General features: G+C 30.4%; 2 protein-coding genes across 2 annotated transcripts in view; both read right to left on the bottom strand.

Moving 5' to 3' along the window:
• LOC125820431 (SPX domain-containing membrane protein At4g22990-like) overlaps nt 1–14,456 on the bottom strand; it is a 174,150-nt gene that overhangs the window by 36,033 nt on the left and 123,661 nt on the right. The gene's annotated exons all lie outside the window — the stretch shown is intronic.
• Nucleotides 9,346–12,803, bottom strand: LOC125820446 (E3 ubiquitin-protein ligase At1g63170-like). The gene is made up of 5 exons (XM_049499881.1): nt 12,216–12,803; nt 11,338–11,460; nt 11,100–11,232; nt 9,900–10,070; nt 9,346–9,806 (listed from the first exon to the last, which is right to left on the bottom strand). Exons 1-5 carry the CDS (start codon nt 12,686–12,688, stop codon nt 9,636–9,638), a joined length of 1,071 nt encoding a protein of 356 aa, XP_049355838.1. The 5' UTR covers nt 12,689–12,803; the 3' UTR covers nt 9,346–9,635.

Here is a 14,456-nt window from a genome sequence, read left to right as displayed (position 1 = left end):
ACAACATAAAATTAGTGCTTCCAAGACAATGCAAAGTAATAAAATAAATATTATCTCTTTAAACAAAGTTGATAGGAAATATGTAACTAAATACTAATAACTTACACATAAAATATAAATGTTCACTTATTAAGGCAATAAAATAAATTTATTAATGTGATTGAAATTTTACCTTAAACCAAGGCCAAAATCGAGTATTATGTCGAATTTTGGAATGTACACCAGTCATGTTGTATAAATGTTGGTGTCATCTTGCTAATTGCCTCAACAACTATTTTAACATGCCGGTTAATTATTTCAAGTGAATGTTGAAAAGTTTCACAATCGTGAGGTGTGAGTTAAAGTGACTATATGTTGGTGAGAATAATAAATTTTATGTCGGTGAGAATAATAAATTTAAAAAGTAATGATGTGATTATAAATTTTACATATGAAACAAATGGTTAGTAGATATAAACGTGGGATTGTTTTAACAAAATATAAACTCATGGATTAATTATTGTATTAAAATATCTCAAATCATGATATGGAATCACCATATAATTCCATATCATGGATTTTGGAGAATATGGTATCACCTCTCATGATATGGAATCATGAGATGGAATCAGCGTAAAATCGCATGTCCAAACGCTGATTCCATCTCACGATACCATATCGTGATATGATATCGCATGACCAAACGTCTACTTAGTGTGAAACCATGAATGATGTTTGATGGTCCTCTTGAAACCACTAGCTATAGAAAATTTTTTAATTATATAAAGCCAAAAGAGAATGTTATAACGCTATCATCAAACTTACATATAAATAAATTGAATATTAATATTAGTTAGAGTAATATATAGTAGGTTTGTATAGAAAAGTATTGGTTTTGTTGTTTATTTAATTATTAATTTAAAATAATAAAATAATTTAACGTGTATCCAAGTCAGCATTTTGCTAGTCAAACAATTTAACGTGTTTTCCAGCTAATATTTGTATGACTGCATGGCCTAAATTCATCACGTGGAAAAAAGAAACTAAGTAGAAAATTATAAAAATAATATAAATTAACTAATATGACTAGTAAAAAACCGTTCATCTAGCAAATCCATTTATAACAGGCCTTCCATATCATATTAGTTGATTATTTATAGTGTTGTTATCAAACCTTATTACTCCTTAGTCCTTACATTTTTGGTACTATATGGTGCAAAATGAAAATTCTATTTTAGCTTGAGAATTGCATGTGAAGCTAAAATTAATTGGTTTTACAATTAAAGATAATGTACATTGTTACACACTAATATTATTGCTTTAAATGTGATTTCTTTTTGTTTTACGCAATATTTTTTTTAGCGTTTTGATGTGATGATAATTTGTTTGATACGTGAAAAAAGATTAAACTCGTATCAAATATAAAAACTTTCACGCAATTAAAGACAATACAAATTAAAATTTGAAGTTTATAGATAAAAAGTTTAGTTCTTTTAGATAATTAAGTTTTAAATTAATAATTTATGCAAGACTTGTTTATAAATTTTCTTGTGCGTTTTATTTAATAACTATTAATTATTAATTAATATTAAATTATTTTTAAGACAAGTACAAGAATTTTTGAATTTCATCAAATCGAAAATAGTTTGCACTCTACTTCTACTCGAACGTAGAAGGACCAAAGTACAAGACCGGGAAGAATATATGTCTACTTTTAAGCAGATATCTCACGTTTGAATTTTGTGTATAAATATCTTGTTAAAGTGTCGTCTCTCAAAATAGGCTCTACAATGCATAAATTTGAATCAGTCGGATTCGAATATTGGACATCAAATAAAAAAAGAAAAATAAGAATGATAAGTCAAAAAGCATTAACTAATAACATATTTCACTAATTGATAGTATAACTTAGAAAGAACCACACTCCAAAAATAGTTATAAAGGTGAGAGAGCCTAATATAAACCTAATATCTGTATATATCGATTAGTATATTGCAACATTGATGTGGAACTCAAGTCTCATACCTCATAATAGATCAAAATAAATCACTATGCTTTGCTTTCGCCGTCCTCGACGACTCCACACTAAACAACTTTCACTCTATCACAGGTAGATAGCTTTTTTTTGATAGTCATTTTTGAGTCAGGTACTCAAATGCCTATGGCTGATTGCGTGCTAGACACTGCTAGCCCAAGGCGACTATGTAGTATTAGCGCTACCATCCATGCCACAATAGACATGAAGGGTCGGTGGATGACTCTGATACTATAGTTTCAATTCAAGAAAAATCGCACTCTAAAGGCTAGCTATTAAGATGAAAAAGCTCATGACTATATAAACCCAACATCAATACATTGCAATATTGATATCATAATACTCAAATCTCATAACTTTCAACGGACCGTATACAAATACAATTCAATTGTATAAATAACTTATCTCATTCAAATTTTTGGAGAGAGATCTTTATTTTTTAATTATATTTTATTGACATACAAGCCTCCTATTAATTTACATACTTCTTCAAAAGTACCAATTCCAACTATGTTAGTTTGGTTTGTTTTTTCACTAGAAAGTAGATTATAATTTAAAAGTACCAAAAAAATTTGAAAACTATAAATTAATTTAACAAATACTATAAAGTAGATTTTAATTTAAAAATTTTGTGCATTAAAAATTTAAAATTATATTTGTATTGTTGGTTTGATTTGGAATTGATTTGATTTGCTCTTGTTAATACCAAATCAAATAAAAAAATGATCTTTTTTTTGCAATGCCAAATTAATCAAATCAAACCACAAGTCAATTTTTTTATCTGCTTGACTTAATTTCTTACTTCAATTAGACTTGACGATTTAACCTGTACACCCTTAATTTCAATACCTACTACTAAGAAATCCATATCCTACATAGCTTCAAAAATCCCAACTAATTTTTGGGTAAGATTTATGATGATATACATTGTCCAATTTTTTACTCAAAATATATGGCCAAATACATTGAACTAGCCCATTTATAATATAATTTAATGGGACCAAGATGAAAAATATCAGAAAAGGGTAGGGGAGCCTAACAACAACAAAAATATTAAAGCATTATCATTTTTATATATATATAGCCTATATATATATATGAAATTTGCAAGCTTGCTTATCATAGAACTGACACTACCTGTCTAGTCTTTTTTGTTCTACTTTTGCTGTTGGTGAAATTACAACTGGCTTGACAATGATATTTTCACTCAATTTAAGCCGTTAATTTTCTTCTTCTTTTTTGTCTGAATAAAATGATAGAATTTATGTGATTTATGTGATTTACTTTATTTTTAGTCAGTCCAAAAAAAAATGACACATTTATATATTAAGTAACAATTTAACTATAAAATATTTATTTTACCCTTAATGAAATGATTTACAGCCACATAAATTTCTACCATTCATTTTGGATCACATGTTTTAAACGTCTTCATTTCTTTCTTAAACTTCGTGTCGAGTCAAACTACCTCACATAAAATGAGACGGAGGGAGTAATAAGTAAATTGATACTAAGGTTGACACTTCGCGTCTCCATGAACTAAAAATAAGGAGGTAATAAATCATCTACCATCGCTTATGGACCTAGAAGAGGGAATAATTAAAGGCGTGTTCGAGCTGGCCTCTGATACATGTTAATGCTAAATCAATATAAATAATCGTACGATAAGTGATAGTAATAATCAAGGTTATGATTCATGATATTTTCAAAGTGTTTTAATGTTGTATAATAATATATTATTAGATTATATGGCGTAATATTTTATGTTGAAAACCTTTCATCATCGAATTTAAACATGATAGGCAACTTAGTGGTCATGTTTTCATACATACAATAAAATATCTAGAGAGATTGTGGTTATGTGCTAATTTATTTTTTGATGATTTTGACGTTACATCAAAATTGTGGTTGCTATTTATGAACTATTTGTTTTATTTGTGATTTTAACACTTTTCACGTCTTTTATGGCTAAAGTTTAATATTTCCTTGTCTTAAAATAAGTGATATTTTAGCGAAAATCACCTTATTAAAGATGGAGTATAAAGAAATAGTTGGAAAAACGTAATAATTGTTTTCTTAAATTTGTAAGGTGACACTTATTTTAGGATAAAATTCATTCATTAAGATAACACTTAATTTGGGACAGAGACTAGAGAGAGTAATAACGACATAAGTATAGAATAAATATCTTATAAACAACAAAAAAAAAAAACACATTGCTCGTTTGATAGTGAGAAATGGGAAAAAAATGTACTTGCTCTGTTTTAATTTGTTGGCTCTATTTTTCTTTTTAGTCTCTTTAAAAAAGAATATCTCTTTTTATTAGCAACTTTTAAATTTTAATTTTCATGTAATATATTTAAGATAAATAAATAAAATATTTTAATATATTTGACATTCTTTAATAAAAGAGCATAAAAATAAAAAATCTTCTTTATTTTTTTAATTTAGTGTCAAATCAATATATAACAAATAATTTAAAACGAAGAAAGTAGGATAAAATTTGTAAAAAGCTGTATAAGGCAATAAGGTTTTCGAAACTGACCAAAATATATAGAGGTCATATTGTAATTGATTTGTCGGGAATAAAATATTGTACAATTGATTTGATGTTGTAAACATATTATTGTTTAATAATGAAAACTGCGAATATCATTTCAGACCAAATATCATTGCGAATATCACAAAAAAAGAGATTATATATTTAGCAGTAATTATTTAATAATAATAACTTAATTATTGTTAAATATATTTTTAATGCTAATTAACATTCTTTATAAATGTCTCTCGTAAATTTCCTTTAAAAAAAAAAGAGAAACTTTTTGTTGATAGTGAAAAGAAAAAGTCCATGAGTTAATATACATATGTATATTTATTTAACAAAACAAAGTTCCTAAGCTAGAGTGAAAAACATTTCCACAATCCTTTTTCTTACCACTAAGCTATCAATCAGTTTTGTTAGGGGTTCACGAGTTAATATACATATATATAATTTAATTTTCTAATATAAATACAAAATCTACGAAAAAGTTACTGGGCTCGTCCGAACCCACGAACCTCCACATAGCTCTGCCTCTGCCAATAACAACATTAGATCAATTGACAATTAACTAATGTCGGTAAAAGCTTTAGCAATCTTTATTAATGTGTATATTTATTGCCACTAAAAATTATTTTTGCTCTGGTGTATATAATACACTTACCATTCACTTAATTATTACTGTATATATATGTCATACAATATGTATATATACATCAACGACGACTACAAATTACTTCGCCCATTTTTAATTGTCATGTTACTCTTTTCGAAAGTCAATTTGATTAATTTTCAAAGTTAAATTAGATTACATCAATTCGATATTTTAAACAAAAAAAATTAGATATTAAAAAAATATACAAAAAGTACTATAAATTGAAATTTTTCGCATATTAATATGATGAAAAAATATATTGTAAAATATTCATCAAAATTCTTATAGTTTGACTCTAAAAAAGAAAATTATGACAATTAAAAGTAGACTGAGGAAGTATTACCTTGCTAAAAATATTAAGCTTCCTAAAAAGTTACGAAAACAAACCATTATGTACGTTAATTTTCATTAAAAGCAGGAAATTAGGAGTAACAAATTGGAATTAAGGTATGTTGTTTGGAGTAAAAAAAACATTTGGATCATTTTTCAACAAGCCTAAACAATTCAATATCATACACCATTTATTAGGAAGCTTCAAATGTTATAATATATGTGGCAAAATTGATAGTTACTGTAGCATTACGAGAATATTTTAAGGCGGGAAATCAAATCCTTATTGAGCTACGAAGATTTTCCACATTACGAGTCACAAAGTACTAGATAGATAAGTATCTACATCCACCTGAATGCCTCTTTTTTTGTAATGACCCGAAAGGTCATTTTTGGAAATTTCATAAAATTACCATTTTACCCTTACCTGAGTTAACTTTGGTCAGTCGGTGAAGTTGGTTTGAGAAGTTTAGAGCTATTCGTTAACCTCAATTATTTAATTGACGGGTATATTTATTTTAAATAATTAATTTAGTTTGTAACTAATAGGTTAAATCCATAAGTTATTTAAAAATCCTATACCTTTTGGCCCATTATTTATTAAAATACGTTAGGGATTTATCACTTTTTAATACTTAATTTATTTTAGAAAACGAAAATAAAGCGAAAGAGAAATTTACCTGGGCAAAGCGGTTACTTTTTAATTATTTATTATTCTTATTATTATAATATTAGGTGAGGGGGAAGAGAAAGGAAAGGAAATTGAGTTGAGAACTCAATTATCCAATTTTCGTATATGTTATACTGATTTAGATTTGATAAAATTTTGGTGTCAGTTATTGTGTAATTTTGATCCCATAAAAGGTGATAGAAATTGTATGATTGTCAATTGGGTTGGAAAAATAAAAGGTGGGAATTGATAATGTCCAAAGATTAGTGGGTTCTGGAAGACAAACTTGTAGTTCACTAATTGGCTAACCATTTTAATCATTGGTTGGAATAAAAGGTGTCCTCAAAAATCAATTTTTCCAGTATGTTACTGTTCCTATATCAGTCAGGTTTAAATTTTATATTTTTAATTATCATATTATGATTCAAGTTTTGATCTATTGGTATATGTAATTAAATATCAGGTGTATGATATTATGTGATCATTAGAATTATGATATTGGAAAAAAAATTAGGACTTAACCCTAGGCATGAAACTTAGAAACTTGATTATAGATTTTGGTGAGTTTTTGGGTCTAGGCTAAACCTATAGTAATGTGGGTGTTGTTAGTTTCAAAATCTTATTATGGTTATGTACTTGAATAGATTGCATTGATTTGAAAGCTTAACGAAATAGGAAGTCTCAAGTTGATGAGTGATTGTTCAACTATTTGAGGCAAGTGGATTTCTAAACTCTTGTTAAGTGTATGAAATTCGTGTATTTCCTTGTAATATGTGTTTGGGGGTAATGAGACTTGGTGATGGGTTGACTTGTCCATATTGATTAATTCTAATTATGAAAAAGGGGTAATAAAAGGCAATGTGATTAATTGTTGGTGTGTGATGTGTTGAGAATGGTTTGAAAGGCTTGTTGAATCATTGTGTTGTTGTGAATTGTGCATTATTATGAAAATGGTCATCTTCTCATTATTTGTGTGAACATGTCATTTGCATTGTTCTGAGACATGATTGTGACAAGTGTTATGTGAATTGAGAAAGAGTCAGAAATTAAAGAGGATGTACCATTTCGAGGGACGTATCGCGCGCTGCGACATATACTATATTTCGAGGGACGTATCGCGCGCCGCGATGGATACTATATATCGAGGGACGTATCGCGCGCCGCGATGGATACTATATATCGAGGGACGTATCGCGCGCCGCGATGGATGCATGAACATATATGTTCCCCATGGGTCCCGAATTGTGAGACATCAGGTGTGTATCATTAGGTCAAACATGCATCATTATACTTGACATTTCATTTCATTGCATTGCACATCTTTATCATTGGTGAACTTGATCTTGTGTGTTGCTGATCTTGTGAGTGTCTTACTATGGAACTTGTGATTGATATATATTGAGTTTGTTGTTGAGGATATGTAATTGTTAGAGAATTGTTGTTGAGCTGGTGGTTTTGTAAACTGTGAACTGTTAGGTTGGGCTGGTTTTATGCAGGTTGTAGTTGTGGAGGTTCGGTTGGGGTGGTAAGGAGTACCCGTATTCTATTTCCTTAGCTTGTGTTTAGGAGTTTACTTGCTGAGTACCGTGTGGTTTGGTACTCACCCCTTGCTTCTACATTTTTGTAGGTTACTTGCCCAGACCTTTGTGATATTTTCTCTTCTCCTTGTCTGAGGCTTTTTGTGGAGGTTTGTGAGGTAGTTGCTTGTCATTTTAGCGGACATTCTTTCTCTTTAATTATCATCTTGTTCTATTCTAGCAACAATGTCATTTGAGACTTGAATTTTCTTTCAATTTTGTTATAACACATTAGAGGTTTGTGCACGTGACAACCAGGTTTTGGGGTATTTTTAGGTTGATTATAAATTTCCGCATTTTATCATAATAGCTGAGTCTTAGGCTGACTTGTCTTGGTGGGATAAGACGAGTGCCATCACGTTCATTTTTGGGTCGTGAAATTTTTAAACTTCCAATGTCTCTAGGTAATTGCATCGTCTAGCTTATTGAACGAACATCTACACTAGAATAAGACGTACCAATGCATAATTGGTAGCGCTATTAGTGGTGAAATCAGAATTTCAATTAAGGGGCGTCAAAATATAAAGAAATAAAATCGTGTAAAAGTCAATATGTAATATATATACATAAAAGAATATTTTTACCTTTGCTACACAATGAATTTTCCGATGAAAGTGTGTCAGTCTACACCCCTGAAGTAAATGTGGCTCTGAGTGCTACTAACCATTTCTCCGTCCCAAAATAAATGTCTGTTTTAGCAAAAGAAATTTATTTCAAAATAATTGTCCTTTTTAGAAATTCAAGACAATAATTAGTACTCTCGCTGCCTCATACTCCCTTTGTCCCAATTTATGTGGCACTTTTCGTTTTTCGAGAGTCAAACAATTTAAGTTTGACCGAAAATTTGCGCATGAAATCTTCAATTTTCTTGAAATGAAATTTATATATTTGTAAACTACGTAAAAAGTACTATAAGTCATAACAATTGATAATTCAAAATGTTTAAAAAATCTATGAAAAATTTACGATCAAAGTTAAACTTGTTTGAATTTCAAAATCCGAAAAGTGCCATATAAAATAGGACGGAGGAAGTATTAATAGTCCACTTTCTTTTTTACACTCCTTAAAAATGGTAAATAAGGACAGTTTTATTACATCCTTCCCTTTTGTGTGTGAAATCAAGAAAATTTTTGCTTCTAATTTTATATTCGTTTGGTTCTTAATTAATTGTCCACTTTTGAATTGACACATCTAGTAAGAAATAATGATTGACATACTGAGTTTACCATTTTACTCCTACTAATTTATGAAGTGAATTGATTAAAATTTTAAGATTTTCAAGAAGTTCTACAATTTTCAAAATTAATTAATTAATTGAGAGTATAAACTATAATAGATAAAAATAATTGTCCTTTCTTAATTTGTCAAAATGGACAAGTAAAACAGAAAAATTAGACAAATAATTAGGGAAAGAGGGAGTACTAGAAAAGTTTGTTAAATTCCCAAAAAATAAACTCTCACTGATAAAATATTTGAAGGACAATGTCATCGACACACCTCATGAGAATTTCCAATGAAATTTCAAACAGGTACTAATAACTTCAAGCCTCAGAGTAGATCTGTGCACTAGATTTATACACATTATACCACTTTATTAAATACACAATATCTGGCTTTTCTTGCTACACTGGAAGATAAAAAAAATCTTAGATCCTTATTACAACAAATAGAATAAAAGAATAAATATAAATATGAATCCAGTGAGACAAATGAAAGAAGCCTAGAGAAATATATGTGTATTTATCCGCAGAAGCATGTGTGTCTAAACATATGCTATAAAGAGTTGTATGTACATAGCCACAATGTAGAAACTTGCAACGAACACCTGCAGTCTTGTCGATGACACTCTCCTAAACTCCTCCACAGCAACTGCTAGCCCCAAAGATGTTGCGTTTGCAAAGAGGGCAGGTCGCGCTCATATATAGCCATTTGTCAATACAAGGACAGTGAAAAAGGTGACCACAGGGAAGTTCTCGAAGTTCATCTCCATCATCGTAAGTAGACAGACATATGGAACATTCCTATTCACGATATATGGACGTGATATAAGCACATTTTGCCAGAAGAAAATAACACAAAAAAAGATAAGGAAAAAGAAAAACAAGTCTACGTACAGAATCATGTACGGAAACTCTGTGTTCATCTGTTGGTGCATCTCCCCCACACAGGGTCATGAATCCAGCAAATGTTCCTTGGTTCTCACTAGTACATTTCTTCTCAGTACAATCATTGCGTTGGAATATGTACTTTGACAGTTTTTCAACATCTTCTATGGCTGCTCCTTTCTGTGGAAAATATTGAAAGAATCATTTAAAAAAATGTCGCACAAACATTACTATAGTTATAGTATGTGAAAAAAGGAAATTCCTTGATCCACGATTTCCATATATGTTTGCTTGTGAAGAGAATTCAATAGGAGAAACCCTGACCTGATGTCAATCATCAATTAACACGTGTGTTTACAAACAGAGAATACCTTCTACTGAATGAGCTGCTGAAATTCGGAGCCCACTCATGTTCTTGGAATAGAGTAGATTGATCTTGTTCTGTGATTCTACATCAACCTAATTACCCGACATAATGACAGTCTGCCACTATTGACACTAAGAATGAAGACCAAGCACTTCGTTGAGTTGCCAATTATCTTGGTTAACTAAAATGTTCATTCCATTTTCTTCTGAAAAGAGCATCCCGAGGATCTCCTTTCAGAGAACGGAAAACATATATCTTCAGGGAAATGAAAGTATATCGACTAGTTCTTTAATACTCCTAAAGGAAACATTGAATTCTAAGTTTCCAGTCTACCAATGGCAGCTTGAATGTATCAACAACGTAATCAGCTGTTGTGAGCAGCCCAATTCATCTTAAAGAAGCCTCATCTTAAACTTATCAATAGCAGGAACAGGTCAATTCTACATTTCACGACATTAACCTAGTCTAATTACATAGGTTACTCACGCAAACCTTACTTTATTGCATGACTATTTCTTCTGCTTCATCCCAGTAGCTCTTGAATGCGTTAAGGGAATCATAAAACGCAATCAATCTACAGACTGAATAAGAAATGTCATTAAATTCACATCTCAGATAAACAGGTGGACAGGCAGAGCACTTTCACATTGCACTCATAAGGGTCAACACTCCAGTGGATCGAACCACAACAAGCTAATTACATAAGATTATCAATCATCTTATCGTACCTATATGGCAGAGTACTAGCTCCAAATATAGATTCCCCAAGAAAGAATTACTCACAGAGAAAAGGATACAAAAATAAAGTTATAAAGAAACTAGAAAAATCATGAGACCATTACCTTATCAGCTACAATGTATAGAACAGCAATAATACATGGAAAGCAACAGCAAATTCCGAGACCAATAGCACAAGCCAGCACAAATAAGAAGATCACAAAGAATACATCAAAAGCCAAGAAAACAATGCAAAGCCTGCATTCAGATTAAGTTATTAAAGATGACAGCTTTGATTTGGGAAATAAACTGAAAATAAAGGTCATACTTTTTGTTTAGATAAAGAAAGTTTTCCATGCATACCAGTACAATTGAGGGGATTCATCCACCATTCGCTGCCCACCAGTACATACCCAATAAAATCCAATGATCCACCAGAATAATGATATCATTGTATTTGCAGAATCCATTAACTTTGTCACATAACTGTACCATTTTTTTTCCGAAAACAAAAATGTTATACAGACCAGCATTGCATAATTAAAATCATTGCAGTTTCTCAGCTTACAACAACAACAACAACATACCCAATGAAATCCCACTAGTGGGGTCTGGAGAGGGTAGAATGTACACATACCTTACTACTATCTCGTGGAGGTAGAGAGGTTGTTTCTCAACTTAACGCACATAAACAATCCGACCAACTACGAGGGGATAAAAAGACATAATAGAAACAAGCAACATTGTAGGGTAAAGAACTTCACTTTCGCTTCCAAATGTAACAAAAATAGATTACTATTCATGAAAAATCTGTTGTTTCCAGCTTTGAAACTCGGTAGATAATGGGTCGTTCCCTCTACCCTTCTCTACTTGGCTCACCAAGTGCTATTGAACCAAAGCCAAGAGCAATTCATATATAAAACTACACAGAGGCAGATGGGCCATTCCCTCTACCCTTCTCTACTTGGCTCACCAAGTGCTATTGAACCAAAGCCAAGAGTAATTCAAATATAAAAACTACACAGAGGCAGATTCAGAATTTAAAGTTCATCGTTTAAAAAACGATTATATGTGCCCAAAGCTTCAACAAGTTCTATTTCTATCAGAAAACCAATAGACTACTTTGTTTATTTCTTATTTACTATTCAATGGATTCCTCAATATGAACACAAGATATGCGCGAAATTCAGTGTATATTGAAAAACTTAAGTTGTAATTCCAAATTCTTTGAGAATATATACCTTGTTCTATCCGGGGTTAAATCAGCCAAAGTAATATAACTCGAATCTACAGTAGGCCTCAAAACCCCCTCTCCGGTGAACAGCGATTGCCCATACCCTCTTCTCCGAAACTCCAAATAAACACTAACAACATGAACCATACAAAGCAAAGAATACCCAATAATCCAAACCCCTAAAGGCATTTCCGGGTTTTCATTTTTACTCAACACCAAAACCACCATAGCAGCAATTATGTACATGAAATTCCACAATAGATCGATAACCACAACAGGTTTTGAATAAGCCCAATTACTCTGCCGATCATCAATTTGCTCAGACGGTTCATGCATCATTAATGCCCTTCGATTGCTAGCTCTTCGCATAAACCTAATCGTTTCACGAAGACTGTAACGATTAGTTGATCGAAAGAGAAAAAATCCGTCATTGTTGTTTGATCTTAGTAATGGTGAACTCGATGGACTGGGTAAAAACATTTTTTCAAATGATTTGAGAGAAATATTGTTGAATCAATAATAAATTTTTTGTATAATTGAACAAAATAGCTTCTTTTTTTTTTGGGTTAAGAAGAAGCAAAATGTTGTAGGGACCAAATAATTGGATATGGTTTATGAAAAATCTAACGATTATTTATATAAACTTATTTAACAGTATTTGAAAATTGGAAATTTCCTACTCTCCTTACTTTGTTGTCCCATGTGGCACCGTTATTTTCTCCGTTAGTTACTCGAATTCACAATTTCAATATTCAAGATGGTTTACCGAGTAATTCTCTTATTTCATGTGATAATTTCTTTTTAGTCTGTTCTAATGAAATGTTATAGAGGTAAGTTTAAAAGTTTTTATTTATCTTAATAAGTAGATATTTAGATTTATTTTTTGATCTTTTTAAGTCAAATTAAATGATATTATCTATTTTTAAAAAATGGAATATTGGATATAACAAGTGTGATGGTTTAGGAGTTGGGACACATGAACTTCACTTGAAAGATATTTTTCTAAAAATTGAAGAAAAAAAAAGTGCGTGGAAATGATTATTTACTTAAAATATTTCCTTTTTTCTCAAAGCAATATTTTAGAATTTCAAAGAATAAACAATTAATAAAATAATAGAGGAATAAACCTAAATTACAAAAAAAAAAAAACTAAAAAACTTTGGGTGTTGACTATATTATTTTCCTCAAATAACGCATTTATTCAGTCCGATAAATAAGTTCTTTGATTATAACGATTATTAAGCATGATCCGTAAATAGAATTTATATTGCACATTTTCCTCATATAACACATTTATTTAGTGCGATAAATAAGTTTATTGATCATAATGATTATCAAGCTTGATCCGTAAATAAAACTTATATATCACATTGAATAAGTGTTATATCTAGATTTTGTCAACTTTAATTGTTACGTTATTTTAATTACTTCTTATTTTTTAGATTTCAGATCCTACTAAACTGAGCTTACCTAAATTCCACTTTTAAGGTTTATTTGGCTAAAAAGGAAGTGTTAAAAGTAGATAACTAATTTAACCTAAAAGGAATCATTGATTTGCTTATATCAACTTCCAAAAAGTTGGATATAACTCATTAAAAATTTAAAATGATGATTTTGGTGCAAGAAATTATCATTTTTTACCCTATAATGTTCAAAAACTCAAGACAGGGCAAACTTAGAATTTTTGAAAAAAGTAAACCTAATTCCTGTTTTTTTACGTACGAGAAGTGATAAGTTATAAGAAATATATTATATGAATTAATGAATCAATTAAACTTCGATCGAATTATACAAATCTTAGTCTCATGACGAATGGAGCTTGATTAAGCTATGGGAAAAAGAATTGAAATCATTTAATATATATTGAACTTAAATGTCAAATAAATCGTGAATGAAGTTTGAAATTACATAAGGAGCACGAGAAATTAAATTTATGATTAGTCAATAATCAACTTAAACTTAAATAGGTTGAACATGTCATGCTATCATAGACTGATTTTATCACCTCTAATCACATGAATCTCAGGTTTGAGCCGTGTGTCTTTGGACCTGGACCCTTTGCTCGGAGTAGTGAAAAGTTTATAAATTACACAGGCCGTCCTTCTTTCACAATTCACAATATTTATTGAAAATAATAAATAGAATTATTCAATAACCATGGTGTGTACATAGCTGGACCATGCACTTGTTCAGAACTGTAGGGGACCTTACTCGTTTGTTTGGTAGTTGATTTGGAGGTAGTTATGCA

This window comes from Solanum verrucosum, unplaced genomic scaffold, assembly GCF_900185275.1.
Source record: "Solanum verrucosum unplaced genomic scaffold, falcon-dt-bn FXZP01000229.1, whole genome shotgun sequence".
Classification (NCBI taxonomy): domain Eukaryota; kingdom Viridiplantae; phylum Streptophyta; class Magnoliopsida; order Solanales; family Solanaceae; genus Solanum; species Solanum verrucosum.
The sequence above is the reverse complement of the archived record's forward strand: the minus strand, read 5'-3'. Positions and strand labels throughout refer to the sequence as shown.